This window comes from Myotis lucifugus, unplaced genomic scaffold, assembly GCF_000147115.1.
Source record: "Myotis lucifugus unplaced genomic scaffold, Myoluc2.0 scaffold_8, whole genome shotgun sequence".
Lineage (NCBI taxonomy): Eukaryota > Metazoa > Chordata > Mammalia > Chiroptera > Vespertilionidae > Myotis > Myotis lucifugus.
The window spans coordinates 4,151,834-4,169,985 of record NW_005871056.1 but is presented as its reverse complement, the minus strand read 5'-3'; the positions used below and the strand labels follow the sequence as shown (position 1 = coordinate 4,169,985).

Below are 18,152 nucleotides of genomic sequence, written 5' to 3'. Positions count from 1 at the left end.
AGGGTTTGTAACCCTCACTTCTCCATCAAATATCCCCTTTTCTATTAATTATCCTAGTCTTTTATCATATCTAGTACTCTAAAGTAGAAGACCAGAATAAATACAACCATATATATAAATTAAGTTGTCAAGAAAATCCGACATGCAAAGTAGAATGCTGTATCATGAGACAAGACTAATCTAAATTTCAAAATACAACTAGAGAAAAAGAGACACTTAGCAGAGACTTAATCTTTAGTGAAAACTCAACTCTGATGATAAAATATTATTTCCTAATTTTGCCATGACCTAAAGTTCTGAAAATGTGTTTGGCAGATTAAAACCAACCACAACAGAATGAGAAATATGAATAAAAGGTATAAAAGGTACTGAGAAAGAAATAATTTTATCATTTGGGCTCAGTTTCCATGAAATTCTTCCTGGTATCACTGTGTCCTCATCTAGGTGCAGTGACCTGCCTGGCCCCAACTATATTCTCTTGTCTGTTTTCTTGAATCCTTCACCGCCCCTCCTCAGGTTCACCACTGGCCGTGCTGGACGTGGTTCAATCTACTAACAATTTCTTAGCTACTAACAATTCCAATAAGGCAAGTACTATTATTGTTATTATTATCCCTATTTTATAGACACTTTAAAAGATTAAGTAATCACCCAATATCACATAGATAGTAAGCTATTGACATGAAAACCAAATGTTGACAGATTAAGTCCAGTTTCTTTCAATTACTTAGCAGATCAATTTGCATATTATTTCTCCTCCCCAGTTTTAGAACTACTTCTAGAAGACATTAAGCAAAGATATATTTTTAAAGTTATATATTTCTGTGACTTAAAAAAGTCAAACAAAAAGGTTATTTTATTGAACAATCTCCTCTTTAATTCTTGTTACAAAAATCAGAACTTCATGTTAATTTTCTGAACTCTTAATTAGAAAAGAGACGTGCTAATATTTAAAAGCAAACAAAACATGTATACATCTATTGAACTCCTCTGAGGAAGGTAAAATTTGTGCTTTCCCACCGAAGACTTTTTACTTTAAATGTAAATCTTAAATATGAATAAATACTAATATTAGGTGGTTATCTATAGGGACAAGGAATATAAAAATGACTTTTTAAAAAGAGAAGAAATGCATGGATTTATTGACTCCAACAGTAATCTAGCTCATAAGTGTCAGCCTTAGCAGTGTAATAACCATTTGAGAGTGAGAATTTTTGTTCAAATCAGATTTTCCTGAAGACAAAAAAAGGCAAATCATTTTTAGCACAAAAGCAATCAGTCTTATCGAGTGTACAAATTGATGGGGAGGAACCAGGGGCTTTGGATCCTTATCTTTTTTTTCTATATAATTATAAATTCTTAAAACTCAAATGACCAAGAATATATTATCAATAAAATTTGTCTAAATCATACAACCAACTTAGCAAACTGCATAGATCTCAACTGTCTGTTGAACAAGAATATTTTCTAAGTTACAAGTTATTTTCTCTTAATGGTGATTAGAGTTTTCACAGGAAGCAGTTCTGAAGGAAAGGAATTCATTTCAAAGAAGAGTGGTACTAAATAAATTTGGCAGCCTATTACAGTTTAACAAGGTCACAATTTAATTAATCTGAGAGGATAGAACAGTCTCTTATTCATTTCATTCATGAGAGAAAGGTAGGATAAAATGAAATCAAAGAACCAGCCAGTTCCATACCTTCTAGCCACAAGTTTAAACCAACCTTTTTCATCTCCGCACATACTAGTAAACTAATTACTAAAATTCTATGGCACATCAAAAAATATTACATTTTTGCCTGACAAAAAAAAATAGGTATAATTTTGATTCATTCACACCAGACAGCTATTGTTGTGTTGGCTGTTGTCGTTTTTTAATTTGACAATATAAGGGAAGAGAGGTCAGTACCCCTGACTAAATAGATATTGCATGTTTTAAAAATTCTTATGGCATAACAGTTGAAAATTGCTGGATTAAACATTAAACCTTCAGGAGTTAATGAATAGGAAAACTGATTATATTTCACTTTCTCTTCATTCTTCCTTAGGCACTCTGATGTGAATAAGATACAATGCAGCTTAAAAGTCAGAATATAAAGAAAAATAGAAATGCATATATAATTCACAATCTGAATATTCACCTACAGAATAAAAACGGTTGAAAAACTTCAGGATTATTCCTATAAAACATTAGGCAGTAAGTAAATGTCAGTCACAAAGGTTTCCTGAAAGACAAAGTGATTGCTTTTCATTATAGTTAACTAGAGGCCCGGTGCATGAAATTCGTGCATTGGGGGCCGGGGGGGGGTCCCCCTCAACCCAGCCTGCACCCTCTCCAATCTGGGACATCCCTCTCACAAACCGGGACCGCTGGCTCCTAACTGCCCACCCCCTGCCAGCTTGATCACCCCCTAACCGCCTCTGCCTGCCAGCCTGATTGCCCCTAACTGCCCCCCCTGCCAGCCTGGTCACCACTCACTGCCCCTCCCTGCCAGCCTGGTCACCCCCAAATGCCCCCCTTGCCGACCTAGTCTTCCCCAACTGCCCCCCCACCGGCCTGGTCGCCCCCAACTGCCCCCCCCCCCACCCCGCCAGCCTGGTCGCCCCACTCAGCCGGCTGTTCAGTCATCTGTCCGGTTGTTTCTGTCATGATGACCCCTGGCTTTTTATATATTAGGATATGGAATAACTGGAAGCTACAAATAGGTTATCAAACCAAAGAACATCTTGGTATACTGTATGTTGCCAAGTCAATCACCTCTCTACTCCAGAATTAAAAATAAATCAGAAAGTTTTTCCTCCTGAAAAGAATCTTCCAAAATATTCATGTGCAGCTACCTGATCATGATAAAATTTCTTACTTTTGCTTTCAAAAATAAGATTCCTCTTATTATTTATTGAAATGAACAAAAATGTAATTAAAAATTCTTCACAAGCTCCAGCTTATTAATAATCAGAATCAAGCAAGTATTACAAACTACTAAAAAGACTACATGAAATGGACTTCATCCCATGATAAATGCTTGCATAAATTGCTAACTTTCTGATGTAAGTACACAGATTCAACTTAATCGCTGCCAGTAATCCAAAGGCCAGCATTCAGTTAACAATGATTTTGAAGATACTTCATTAAGAATTAAAAGAAACCAAATTTCAAAAAGGGATTTATTTTTGCAACAGTTTTCTTTCCTACCAACATGAAATGAAATGAGAATTTTAAATAAAGACACTAATTAAGTCTTATTTCTAACTCTCCCATGTTGTCTTTTTAAATTCTAGTGATTTAGTGAGAAAAAAGGTTATTTCTCTTCAGCATTATAAACATGAATAGAATTCCTCAGCTCACACTGCTTTTTTACCACTGAAATATCAAAATAAGACAACAGAACACTAAGTGGAGCTCAAGATTATACTAAGAGAACAAACACTCCCAGTGCTCTTAGTATGGAGTGGCTTGCTGAGCTTTGTAATAATAATACAGTTACAGAAATATACATCATGATTATATCAATTAGTTTTTAGAGAATAGGAATGTTTCTAAATTCCACAAACATATCATACAGCTTTTTCAACATTCTACTCAATTCCTTTCAACAACGAATTTAAAATCTCCACTTCCAAAGTTGTTATTTTTTACAAGTCTGTACATAAGTTTAATAATTCAGAAACTTTAAAAAGCAAAGTTTCAGTGACAAATCACAGTAAGAGGGGAAGCAACATACTATAAATCAATTTATCAAGTTTACCTACCAAAAGAATACATTGAAGTTAATATAAAACTTACAACTCAGGAATAATGTCAAAGAAAACAGTGGAGCAGGACACTCAAAGAATTAGTCCTTCCACTAACAGTGGTTCGCAACCTTCTGGCCCTTTAAATACAGTTCCTCATGTTGTGACCCAACCATAAAATTATTTTCGTTGCTACTTCATAACTGTAATGTTGCTACTGTTATGAATCATAATGTAAATATCTGATATGCAGGATGGTCTTAGGAGACCCCTGTGAAAGGGTTGTTCGACTGCCAAAGGGGTCGCGACCCACAGGTTGAGAACCACTGCACTAAAACAATCATTAGCTGGCAAGAACTGACAGAATCAACTCTGGAATCAAAAACTTGAAGCAACCAGGGAATTGCTTAATGGAAAAAAAAAAAAAGGTGGCTCAATTTCAATTTGAAAGCATTGTGAAATTTTTGTTTACCTGTCTACTATCTCCCATTCCCCAAATTGTTGGTTGTAGAGATAGAAACTTATATTCCTGGAGTAGCTTACTGGTTGTCAAGGGGTTAATATAGGCCTTGTTGTTAAAATACTACAGTTGTGTGTTTTCACCTGCCTGGCAGTTCCCTAAGGAACTGATGCAGAAGCTAAACCTTTATTTCACAACCCCATCCACCCTAGAGTAGCTTTCTGAGCATCTACTAAAAGATTAAAAACATATACTAGCAGGCAAAGTACAGAAAACAGAAATCAGCAGACACACCTAAAAGACTGGGAAGTAAGAAGCTACAGTAGACGTTTCTTATGGAAATAAGGGCTTGGAAGGGCCGCTACATACACCATGGAAACCAGAGTGCAAAACGTATGCCCAAGACCAGACGCATGCTCAGAAAAGACCTGAGAGGACCCTAGATTTGCACTTCTGAGTTTGGGACAGGTAGGAAATGGAAGGTGAAGACACAGTAGGCAGTCTAGCTCAATGTTGAAGTGCCCCGGCTCAGAGACAAGCTGCAAAGACCAGAAGAGTGGCTCTTTTTTTTCTTTTCCTTTTGGGCTCCAGACAGATATGGTTGACTGCTGGGATAATAAAACAGAAACTTCAATGCCCACACACTAAAAGAAATACAGCCTTTGCAAAATATAATTTGGAAAAGTCACCAAACAAACTGGACCACTGCAGCCCTCAACAATAAAAAAACAAACTATAAGAAAGGGGAGAATCTGATGTTGAGAATTATATCACTAGAGGTCCGATGCACGAAATTCGTGCAAGGGGACTGGCCCTAACAGCCCCAGCTTTGTCCGAAAGGTCGTCTGGATGATCGTTCCGCTGTTCAGCTGTCCAGTCTAATTAGCATATTACACATTTATTATAGATAATATGAAAAATACCCCGTTTTCTACAAAAATTACAAGGAATACAAAGAAGCAGAAATCTATGGCCCATACATAGTAAAAAATAAATGGACAGAAATTGTCCCTGAGGAAGGCCAGACTTGGACTTAATAGAAAGATATTTATTTTCCTCACCTGAGGATATGTTTTCATTGTTTTTGTTTTGTTTTGCTTTAGAGCGAGAAAAACATCAATGTGAGAGAGGAACATCAGTTGCCAAAGGTATCCCGACTGGGGTTCCCACAACCTAAGTATGTGCCTTGACCAGGAATTGAACCTGCAACCTTTTTGTGTAAAGGTCAATGCTCCAACTAACTGAGCCACCCAGCCAGGGCTAGAAAGACTTTAAACTAACTGTCTTAATTATACTCAATGAACTAAAAGTAGAAGAACTAAAAGAAATCAGGAAAGCAAGTAGTAAACAAAAAGAGAATATCAATAAAGAGAAAGAAATTATAAAAAGGAAACAGATATCTTGATGCTGGTAAGTAAAATAGAAAAGTTCAACAACAGATCTGAACAAGGGGAGTGGGGGACAGAGGGGAATGAGCAAACCTAAAGACAGAACAATTGACATTAACCACTCTGAAGGATAGAGAGAAAAAGAAAATGAAGAAAAATGAACAGAGACTAAGGTACCTGTGGGACACCATGGAACACCAATATAAGCATTAGGGAAGCCCCAAAAGAAAAAAAATAGAAATGGGCAGAATAAATATTTAAAGAGATGCTCAAATTTAATGAAATACATGAATCTATACATTAAAGAGGCTCAATAAACTCCAAAGAGGATAAATCAAAGACCTCTACATTGACAGACATAATCAAACTACTGAAAGAAAAAGAATCTTGAAAACAGCAAAGATAAAGCAACTCATCATTTACAAGGAATCCTCAATAAGATTAGCATCCCGTTTCTTATCAGAAACCATGGAAGTGAGGCCCTGTGGATGATATATTTAAAGTGCTGAAAGAAAAAAACATATCAAAGAGTATACTATATCTAGCAAAACTATCTTTCAAAATGTAAGAAAAAATTAAATATATTCCATTTAAACAAAAGCTAAAAGAATTTGTCACTAGTAGAAAGCCCCACAAAAAATTCTAAAGCAGAGTTCTTTAAGCTGAAGTGAGAGTAGAAAGTAACTCGAAGCCACAGGAATAAAGAATTCCAGTAAAGGTAACTATATAGGTAAATATAAGTGCCAGCATTAGTGCATTTTAAGTTTTTAAACTACTCTATTTTTCCTATCTGATTTAAAAGACAAATATATAAAACACAAAATCTATGTTAATAAACACACAAGGTATAAAGATATAATTTGAGACAACAGCACAAAGGTGGTAAAAGAAAGTGAGCTATATAGAAGCAAAGTTTTTGTATGCTATTGAAGCAAAGTTAATATCAATTCAAAATGCACTATTATAAATTTAGAATGTTAACTATATAATACCCACTGTAACTATTAAGAAAATAAGTAAACAATGTACAAATAAAGGAAATGAGGAGAATTAAAGTACACTTAAAAAATCAAATGCAAAAAAAAAGAGTGGAAAAATTGAGGAACATAAAAAATATAAATAGAAAACAAAGAGCAAAATGTCAGAAAAAAGTCCTTCACTATCAGTAATCATGTTAAATGTAAATGCATTTATAATTGTATGTCATATCCCTACAATGGAATACTGTTTTGTGGTAAAATACTGATACATGCTACAACATGAATGACCTTAAAAACATTATGTTAATTGAAGGAAACCAGACACAAAGACTACATACTGTATAATACCAAATTATCTGAAATGTCTAGAAGAGGCACATGTATAGAGACAGAGCAAGTAGATTAGTAGCTGCCAGGCTCTGGGACAAGGCGGGAGAATGCAGTGACTGCTAAAGGTAAGGGTTTTCTTTTGAGAGTGATGAGAATGTTCTACAGTTAGACTGTGGTGACGGTTGCACAACTCTGTATATACTGAAAACCACTCAATAGTACATTTTAAATGTGTAAACTATTTAGAATATGATTATTTCAATAAACCTTTTTTATTAAATCTTTTTATATGTGGTAAATGGACCAGCACTTTTGGCATGAAGTAAAAGCTAGTTAAAAATCAAAATCTGCCCAGCCAATAGTTCAGTTGGTTGACTGCCATCCTGTACACCAAAACAACTGTGGGTGCGATATCTGGTCAGGGCACATGCCTAGATTGTGGGTTCGATCCCCAGTCGGGGCACTGATTGATGTTTCTCTCTCACATCAACATTTCTCTCAGTCTCTCTCTCTCTCTTTCCCTCTCTCACTCTAAAACCAATGGAAAATGTTCTTGGGTGAGGATTGAAAAGAAAAAGAGCAAAATCTCAGCCCCATCCCAGACATGCCAAAACAAAACCCAAATGATTCCTATGTACATAAAAAGTTAACATGCATTGCCTAGGGCAGTGATGGCGAACCTATGACACGGTGTCAGAGGTGACATGCAAACTCATTTTTTCGGTTGATTTTTCTTTGTTAAATGGCATTTAAATATATAAAATAAATATCAAAAATATAAGTCTTTGTTTTACTATGGTTGCAAATATCAAAAAATTTCTGTATGTGACACGGCACCAGAGCTAAGTTAGGGTTTTTCAAAATGCTGACATGCCGAGCTCAAAAGGTTCGCCATCACTGGCCTAGGGCAACTCTATCACCGTGACAATCTGAGGCCTTAAAGTATTAAGTGGCTTGCTAAATTCACATGGTCAATCTATGTATATAAAAGCCCAGCAACTGGAACGGCGGAATGACCAGAACAACCAGAACAACCAGTGGCACTGCGGCAGCCAACCAGCCTGATCTGGCCCCTGATCGGCCCCCAACACCCTCATCAGGGGGTGGGGCTGGCCGGCCAACTGCCCACAGCCCCTCTCTATGGTCGTCCCCGTCACCCCAATCAGGGGCGGAGCTGGCTGGCCAACCGCCCACGCCCTTCCTCCCTGCCAGCCTGGCTTGATGGGCCCCCATCAGGGTGGGCCGGCTGGACCCCACCTGTGCACGAATTCGTGCACCGGGCCTCTATTCTATATATATAAAAGCCTAAACGACCATCCAACTGTCCAACCAGTAGCTATGATATGCAGTGACCACCAGAATGCAGACGCTCAACGCAGGAGCTGCCGAGCTGTGGTGACTTGGCAGCTGTGGTTCTCGGTGACACACCCAGAACCAGAGAGGAGGGAGCCCAATTCCAGGGTGTGTCACCCGAGAACCGCCCCCTCGCAATGTTGGAGAGCTGGTTTAGGCCTGATCCCCGTAGGCCAGGCAGAAGGACCCCACCGGTGCACGAATCCGTACACCGCGTCTCTAGTTCATTTCATAAACACACACATTTTATACTTTAAATCAGTTGTTTGCAAGTTGGTGTCTCCTAGTAGAAAGGGCACAAACTGTGTCTTTTTCTTTTTCACTTCCTAATTCTAAAGTTCTATTTACTGAATGGCTAAAATAACTTCATAACACAGACTGGTTTTCTGAAAACAAGGATTACATTTTGCCTAATTAGCTTCACTACCAGTATAAGTAAATTTAAAACATCGTAACAGGCTTATAGTCTACCAATGTTTGAAGACTCCTTTTTGAAAAATATAGCAAACGAAATTAGAATCTAAGTTTGCCAGAATATCAAGTTTTTCAATGAGTGAATGGAAAATGTATTTTGTAACTCTGAAGTTACAAAATGCTATGACACAGCTCCACTAATGGAGTTACCCAACAGAGAGAAAGCTTCTTGCTAGTGGTTCTTAATAAGTGTGTGCAAGAATGTGAGCCTGACAGAAAAGGACATAATATCTAACTAAGTGCAGTTTCAGTCCTGCAGTTGGTAGGTAGCCAAAGTAGATCTGTGCTCATTCAACTCATTATCTTTGGTTTTTACTTGCCCTGGGAACTACAAAGCAGGAACAACCCTAAAGACACTGAAAAGGACTCATAGAGAGCCAAACTATCCTACATAGTAGATAGATTCATGAGGTAAGAAGGCTCACTATGTAATGCTAACTGGCTTTTCTAAATTTAGACTTCTGAGCTAGCCCCAGTAGAACTTGCTACTAGTTAATAATCTTTCTGCCCAGATTTAAATGGTCTAATAATTTAGTGTCATAAAAATGGCTAATATGCTGAAACCGGTTTGGCTCAGTGGATAGAGCATCGGCCTGCGGACTGAAAGGTCCCAGGTTCGATTCCGGTCAAGGGCATGTACCTGGGTTGCGGGCACATCCCCAGTGGGAGATGTGCAGGAGGCAGCTGATCGATGTTTCTCTCTCATTGATGTTTCTAACTCTCTATCTCTCTCCCTTCCTCTCTGTAAAAAATCAATAAAATATATATTTTTTTAAAAATGGCTAATACAGGGTGGGACAAAGTAGGTTTACAGTTGTTTATGAGGAAAATAATACAGTAATTAATAAATAATAATACAACAGTAAGCTCTGTTTTCGTGTGCTCACAACTATAAACCTACATTTGCTCCGCTTTATATATCTCTCTCAGCCACATCAGAGGTAAAAGAAGTTTGATACATTTGGATAATCATATAAAAATTATGTTGGCTTTCTTTTTTAAGAAGGCAGTTGTACCCAGTGACTAGATATTAAAGACAGTTTCAAAGAATGATATGAGCCACAAAAGAAGTGTCAATGGAATTAATCATTCAGAATTCCAAGTGAAAGAAAATCTTGCTACATTTCAATGTTTGGGCTTAGAAATCTACAGCTAAGAGAGGTAAAATATTTTCAACAGACAAAAGAAACCATCTTTTCCATTAACTCTTATAGTGTTTCCTCTTCAAAAGAATTCTTAGTTCAGCCCTAGCCAGTTTGGCTAAGTGGATAGAGCGTCGGCCTGCAGACTGAAAGGTCCCGATTCCAGTCAAGGGCATGTACCTTGGTTGCGGGCACATCCCCAGTCGGAGGTGTGCAGGAGGCAGCTGATCGATGTTTCTCTCTCATCGATGCTTCTAACTCTCTATCCCTCTCCCTTCCTCTCTGTAAAATATTAATAAAATATATTTTTTTAAAAAGAATTCTTAGTTCAAATATTGATATAGACTTTACCTGGAACAATATGGAAAATATGCTGTTTCCAAAAAGGCAAAATGTACTGTAATATAGGTATACATAGTCTATAATACTGCCTCATCTAAAGTCATTGTCTGACTGATCTATTTGCTATCACCAATTAATGGGCCAGGAATGCCTTTTCTCAGTTCCTCTAAGTTTTTACTCTCCTGACTCTAAGGCTCCTAAGCTAATAAGAGTACTTCCACCAACACACATGAGTTCATTCTTTGGCTATGAAAAACTGACTCTGGCAAAAAAACAACAACAGAATTCCTCATCTAATCTAATAAAAGAGAAACATGCAAATTGACCATACCTCTGCTACACCAACCAATCAGAAGCAAACATGCAAACTGACCCAACTAAGATGGCGGCGGCCATGGAGCTGGAGCGTTGCCCCCGGCAATGGAGGAAGCCAAGCTTCCCACCTGCCCTGCCGGCCCTGAGCTCCACTGAAGGCTACAAAGTTTCAATTATAGAAGAGAAATAAATCCCAGATACCTGCTTCCAGCCGCCTAAGCCAGCAGGTGGACATCCCTGCAAGAGGGCACAGTCCGGGCTGAGGGACCCCCCGCCCCCAAAGTGCACAAATTTTTGTGTACCTGGCCTCTAGAGTTACTAATATTAATCTTCTTTTGAAAAGTGTCTATACCCCTGGCTGGTGTGGCTCAGTTGGTTGAGCAAACAAAAGTTTGCCAGTTCAATTCCTGGTCAAGGGCACATGCCTGGGGTTGGGGGCTCAATTCCTGGTGGGGTGGCGTGCAGGAGTGCTCTCACATCAGTGTTTCTCTCCCTCTCTCCTCCCTTCTTCTCTCTAAAAATCAATAAACTAAGAAAAAGTGTATGCAGCAAGAAGAATGTGTAACAGTGCTCTTAAATATGAGCTGCATAGTAATTTTTTAAAAGTCTCAGCCTGCTATGAAATAAATTGTGTCCCCCTAAAATTCACATTAAAGCCCTAATCTCTAATGGGGAAGTAACTAGGGTTAGATGAGATCATGTGGGTAAGGCCCTCATAATGGGTTTAGTGGCTTTATAAGAAGAGAGATCACTCTCTCTGTCATATGAAGACACAGCAAAAAGGCTGCAAGCCAAGAGAGCCCTCAACAGAAACTGAATTGTCAGACCCTGACTGTGGACTTCCCAGTCCCAGAACAGTAAGAAATAAATGTGTGTTAAAGCCATCCAGTGTACAGTGTTTTATTACAGCAGCTTGAGCAGACTTAAGACACAGCCTATGAAAAGAGAATATCAGATAAAAGTTGTACAGTAGTCAAGTCACTGAACATGATGACAAGATGCTACTTACTGAAGGCCCAGGCAAGATTTACAGCCAAAATCTGAAACACTGAAATTTATGACAGGAACTCTAGAGTTGCAACATGACAATGCTAAAGTGGCAACCCTGGCCTTGGGTCAGGTCCATAAGAAGAGAACTATATATACTCTGTGAGAAATTAATGCTATTCCAAGGCTAACTGAGGAGTTCTCTGTTTCCTTTAAATTCTAGTAGAGTTTATTTCATGCAGAAACATCAAATGACCACCTAGCCTTCCAAATATTATCAAAGATCACCACAGTCAAATTCAGTAGGGGAAAAAAGGGGACATATGTAATACTTTCAACAATAAAGAATTATTTTTTAAAAAAATTCAGCAAACAACACTCCAATAAGCCAATTTCATTGCAAAGACTTCTGTGTACAGAAGAGAAATCAACTTTATCAGCCTTATGATGTCTGAAGTCAGTACATTTAAATCTAGAAGCAGCACGAGATTTCCTTAAATCTTTTAGGAAAGTTATCTTAATCTACTTGGAAAGTAGTTGCAAAAGCCTGCTTGTGGTACCAGGTAGTAGGTAAAACAAATAGGGCAGAAAAGTGGTAGAGGGAATCAAAGATGTGCAGCTATATACTATGTAAAAGCAGAAAATCCACATAACTATAGCACTGCCAAGTAAAACATGTGCTGATGAAATGTCTGAAAAGTTAACAAATAGGGAAAACAATAATTACCAATAAATTACTTCACCAAACATATCTTTCTAATATTTTTAGCATCAACCTTTAAAGGGTCAAAATTCCCTCTTACTTACATTGCACATGAACCTGGAGACAATTAGTTCGCAGATCAATTAATTCTTACTTAAATGAAAACCCTAAATAGTGCTTTGAAGTTTCTATGTCATTATATTGTTTAAATTGTTCAAATAATGAGAAACACCCCAAGGAGGTCTGCTTCTAAACTGGAAGAGAAGCACTCCAAAATAAATGACATAAACTTCATGAATTTAAATTAGGGGAAGGAAGACTGTTTATATTAAGTGACAAGCCTACCAAATCTCTAAGGAAGAACAATCCAAGGTCTTATCACAAACTTAATATTAAGGAGAAAAAAAGGGAGTAAAAAGATAGAACAAGAAAAGCTATCAAGGGGAGAAAAATGAAAGTAAAATAACATTCCCAATACTTACTGTATTATCAATTATTTCCATTAACCAATTAAAGCAATCTGACATCTAACGGTAAATTTTAGGTATTTGTAACAAAGGTCTTTATTTCAAAATTAAAGGAAGTTTGTTATTATACTTTTAAAAGCCTATTCTTCAGGCTTTCCATAACCTCTGTATAAGAACACTCATATTTTAGGACATAGTAAGAATCAAAGACTGACAGCTGTGTAGGTGTTAACAAATAGCATGTTAGTTCCAATAGTAGATGATATTGGCATGTTAATGGGCTGTGAGGGCCTTTTAAACTAGCTGCCTAACCCCATTTTCCATCCCTTCAATCTATTCTACATGCTATGGCCAGATTAAGGGTAATATAATTTGCCAGCTGCCTATGATCTTTCAAAGATAATTCCTAACCAATACAATCTATAGTGGAGCTTTTTGTTTTGTTTTGTTTTTTATTAATCCTCACCAGAGGATATTTTTCCATTGATTTTAGAGAGAGTGGAAGGAAGGGGGAGAGACAGAGAGAGAGAGAGAGAAACATCGATGTGAGACACATCAATTGGTTGCTTCCCACAGGAGTCCCGATTGGGGCTAGGGCCAGGGATGGAGCCTGCAACCCAGGTATGTGCCCTTGACCAGAATCGAACCCAGGACCCTTCAGTCCACAGGCTGAAGCTCTATCCACTGAGCAAAACCAGCTAGGGTTAGAAGTGGAGCTTCGTATCCAAGGCCCTCCTGAATCTGATTCCATCATACGTTCTCTATCCTTTACATACTAGTACTCTAGCCCCATATTACACACTGGAACACATAACAGTGATCTAAACACTGTTGCTTCATTATCTTTTCCATCTCTGTCCAGTACTACCTTTCAATTATTACCACTAAAGCCAAGTTGTCTGAGTATTCTCTGATTTCGCTCAAATCAGAAGTAACCACTTCCTTCTCTAAATTTTCATCCTGCATTCTTAGTACTTCTCTTACTCAACAAGTTCTATGTTACTTTATGGTGAGTGGCTTGTGTACACAAATACTAGTAGTACACTCACTGATTACAAAAATTCTATCACATCATCTTTTTGTCTCCCACTACACCTAGCACATATTTCCATAAAGATCTGCTGATTAAAACAAACAAACAAACAAAAAAAGAAATAAAAAAAGAGAGTTGCTGATTCACTAAATAAACACTCTGGGAAAAATAGATATATTTTATGAGAAAAAAATACATTTATATATGTCACTTTTTAAACTAGAAAATCGAATGTTCAAATCAACTATGTGTTAATCCTTAAAACTACTAATGTCTATCCTTTAACCTACATCCAAGTATATTCATTTCTCACAAACATATCACCAAATGCTATGGTCTACATATCTGTGTCTCCCCGCAACATCCCAACTCATATGTTGAAGTCCTAATCTCAAAAATGGTATTAGGAAGTGAGATCTTTTGGAAGTGGTACCCTCATGAATAGGATCAGTGTTATAAAAGAGACACCCCAGAGTTCCCTTCCACCATTTGAGGGCACAGTGAGAAGGCAACAGCTATGCACTAGAAAAAGGGCCCTCAACAGAATCTGACCATGCTAGCATCTTAATCTTGAACTATCCAGCCTGAGAGAAATAAATTTCTATTGATAATAAGCAGCCCTGTCTGTGGAATTTTGGAGCAGCCCAAACAGATCAAGACAACAAACTTACCTCAAACAAGCGTAAGTCAGCAGGAACTCTGTCCCCAACAGAAAGGCAAACTGTATCACCTGGAACCAAGTCTCGTGCAAGTGTATGTTCCAATTTTCCTTCACGAACACTGTAAGATGAAACAGAAACAACCATAGCTAAAAAGGAAAGCCATGCCACTTTATTTTAAAAGGTGATTCCGGTGGGCTTGCCTGCAGAACAATCATCTGAGTCTGTTTGTGCAGCACTGCACCAATAACAGTGCTTAGCACATAGTTGTAAACACACACACACACACACACACACACACACACACACACAATTATTTGTTGAATATCCACCTCTTAACAATATCAAAATCAAAGCTTGAAAGTATTAATAGTACAACTTGCTATACTGAACAGAGCATGCATTTTTCATGTCAGATTAATGGTTTCTACCTATGTTTAAATAAGTCTGTGGTGGTGGGGTGGAAAACAGACGCTAGATCAGCCGTGGGCAAACTACGGCCCGCAGGCTGGATCCGGCCAGTTTGAAATGGATAAAACAAAAGAAAAAAAAGACCGTACCCTTTTATGTAATGATGTTTACTTTGAATTTATATTAGTTCACACAAACACTCCATCCATGCTTTTGTTCCGGCCCTCTGGTCCAGTTTAAGAACCCATTGTGGCCCTCCAGTCAAAAAGTTTGCCCACCCCTGGGCTAGATGGACATGGGCAAAGGGGGCGGAAATGGGGACATCTGTAATAGTGTCAATAATAAAGTTTAAAATAAATAATGTTTGCAAGTCAAAAAGTCTATGTTTAAAAATAATAATAAACAAGTCTGAGGCCACAATGTATCTCTGCACTAGTCACATTCAATTTCTATTTTTAAGAGTAGAAACCCATATCAGAGATAAAGATCATACCAATGGCATTCTGGTGGCATAAGTTTTCTTAGTTCTTCAAGAGACTTTTCTGAACGATATTCCTATTTAAAATAAAGAAAGAGGACTTAATATTAAAATATTTATTTATAAAGAAATGTAAATATGTATTTTCCTAAGTACATATTCCATATTAGACTTAATTAAATACTGATCTCAATCATTATTTTAAAATTTCCCAATTCTTATCTTTTCCTTTACTTGCAATTATATTCTGCACATAAAAGCTTGTCTCTTATTAAATAATGTTTCAGTGACAAACAACTTTGATTATTAAATATTCCCAATTTTATATTTTAATGTTAGTGTGCAAACCTAAGGTCAAGCTATTTGTAAGAAAATGAAGAAAACTGATTAGTATGTCCAAAGAGTATATAATTGTCAGTTATTAAAAGTTAAGATCATTGAACCTCATAATTAAGATAATTTTACTTTTAGTGTTTAATAACCAAAGAGGTCAATACAATTAACCTCAAGCAACATCTGATTTGGGGATTTAGGTCCATGCTAACTGCAAAAGTTTGTGGAATAAGTTTGCTTGGTTTCAGCCACTGCATTTATTAAAGTGAATAACACACTACCCTTGTGTAAAATTCCACATTGACTATGTTAAAATTGCAATTTGCTCGTTTGTTTTTTGAGGATAAGGGCTATTTACCAAAACAACAAGCTACTAGGGTCTTCCATATACAGTGATAAAACTGTAAGAATCTTTCTGAAGAAAGTCACTACATATATCTATAGCATTATTAAAGATGCAAGAGGGTTCCAGTTATTGATCCAGTGGGTTATATCGCCCACATGGCTAAACGATAGCTGCCTTGAATGATGCCTAGCTTGGAATGACCTCTGTAAGACTAACAGTTCCACCTGCCCTAGGGCAACTTTTGTCTGTTCTAGGCAAGAGGATTCCCTAGAAACAGGTCCCTGGACAGCTGACTGATAGAGATCACAAACTTGCTGCAGATAATCTGATTCCAACTGGTTTTTCTACACAGGATTTCTATAAAACTAATAAACTTACTAAATTAGATATTACTATAGGATGACAGTAAATACCCAAGGAATAAATCATAGATGTGAAAATAACCACAATCACTTAAGACTCAAAACAACATGAACTTTAAGATCATGATATATTACATTTCCCTCTCAATTAAAATAATCCTTATAATCTTATTAAACATGCTTTAGAATTTTTAGCTAATGAGACTTGCCAACATTGTTCTCAGAAGGTATCAGCTATTTAAATAAACATAAAACTAAGCCTATGTTTTTACGTATGCCTATACTTATCAATAAAAATCCTAAAATTACCTCCACATTATTCACTTTTTTTTTTTAAGTTCCTTTTCATAGCCCAACTGACATGGCTCAGTGTTTCAGCACTGACCTATGGAACCAGGAGGTTTTGGTTCAATTACCCGTCAGGGCACATGCCTGGGTTTCGGGCTTGATCCCCAGTGTGGGGTGTGCAGGAGGCAGCCAAGCAATGATTCTCTCTGATCGTTAATGTTTCTATCTCTGTCTCCCATTCCCTTCTTCTATGAATCAATAAATATATATATATATTTTAAAAAAGTTTAAGTTCCTTTTCGTATGTTTTATTTACTGTTTCAATATCTATGCTAAGTAGAGAGTCTGATCAAGATCAGAAAATCCCTTCTATGCAGAAATAAGAAATTTAAACCTTGGTCAACCTTTTTAAAATGGAAGAACATTTTTAAACTTATTGATGGATATATATCTATTACTATGCTTTTTGTTTCCATCTGCTTCAGCTGTCTATAACACCATCAAATAAAAAATTAGATTTTCTTCATGCCACTACCTAAATCAAAGCAGTCAAGTTAGTCCCACAGATTTCCCAAGAGAGTTGTTGTTTCTGAAATTGTCTCATAAATAAATAACAACTTGTTGTGACAAACATTACCATGACCTAATAACTACAGATTCTGCCTTAAGCTACCTTAATTTTAAGCAAGTAACTAAAATATCATTTCATGTGGGCAAAACAGGCTAACTACTCACCTGAACAAAGGCAACTGTAACGACGATAAGTATTGCCTAAACAAAACAAAGAAACATCCTTTTAAATCACACGTTATAACTTCAAAAATAACTATTACTTGTATTTTATTTTTCTGACTCTATCTGCAGAATGAAGATATCAGACACTAAGTATTGAAATGAACTGGGAAAGAAATCACAATTTACTCTGCCCTATGAGGAAAAAACGGATAGTGGCTTGCCTCCCCAAGGGCAGCTTCTCAAACTTTCTGATCTCAGGATCTCTTTGTTCTAAAAACTGACCAGTTTTTATTTATGTAGGTTATACCTACAGATATTTGTCATATTAAATACTTTTTCAATTATTTTTAATTTCTACTTATTAATTCATCTAAAACTAACCTATTACATGTTAACAGCACATTTTTTATGAAAATTATATTCCCTCAAAAAAATTTTGTGAGAAAAGTGGTATTTTTCAATTTTTCTATCTTTAATGCCTGCCTTAAGAGAATGCTGGACTCTCATATATGCTTCTGCATTCAATTTATTGAACTATGTTGATTAGGCCAAAGTATATAAAGAAACTCTAGCCTCACACATATTGTTGGGTAAAAGAGGAATACTTTAAAAGCTTTGCCAGACTATTGTGTATAGTCTTCTTTGCGACTACAACAAAATTAGACAAATGTTAGCTATGTAAAATAATGTGCAATGTAGAATATAAAACAGTATCAATGAACTTTTCAAAACCTGTTATATTAAAATCCACTGATCTACCTTGCATTTTGAATTGATCTTTTATCACTAAAAATTCTGTAACATCATGCTCTGGTAATTTACAAAATATTGATT

At 36.8% G+C, this 18,152-nt stretch overlaps 1 protein-coding gene across 3 annotated transcripts in view; it reads right to left on the bottom strand.

Annotated features, from left to right (window-relative positions):
* Positions 1–18,152, bottom strand: part of ATP2C1 (ATPase secretory pathway Ca2+ transporting 1) — a 120,533-nt gene that overhangs the window by 53,790 nt on the left and 48,591 nt on the right. For all 3 annotated transcript variants that reach the window (XM_014450743.2, XM_014450749.2, XM_023749519.1), the window contains exons 5-7: positions 17,319–17,354; positions 15,270–15,331; positions 14,378–14,486 (exon numbers count right to left, since the gene is read on the bottom strand). In XM_014450743.2, the coding sequence (XP_014306229.1) occupies positions 14,378–14,486; positions 15,270–15,331; positions 17,319–17,354 (207 nt within the window). The remainder of the gene's footprint in view (positions 1–14,377; positions 14,487–15,269; positions 15,332–17,318; positions 17,355–18,152) is intronic.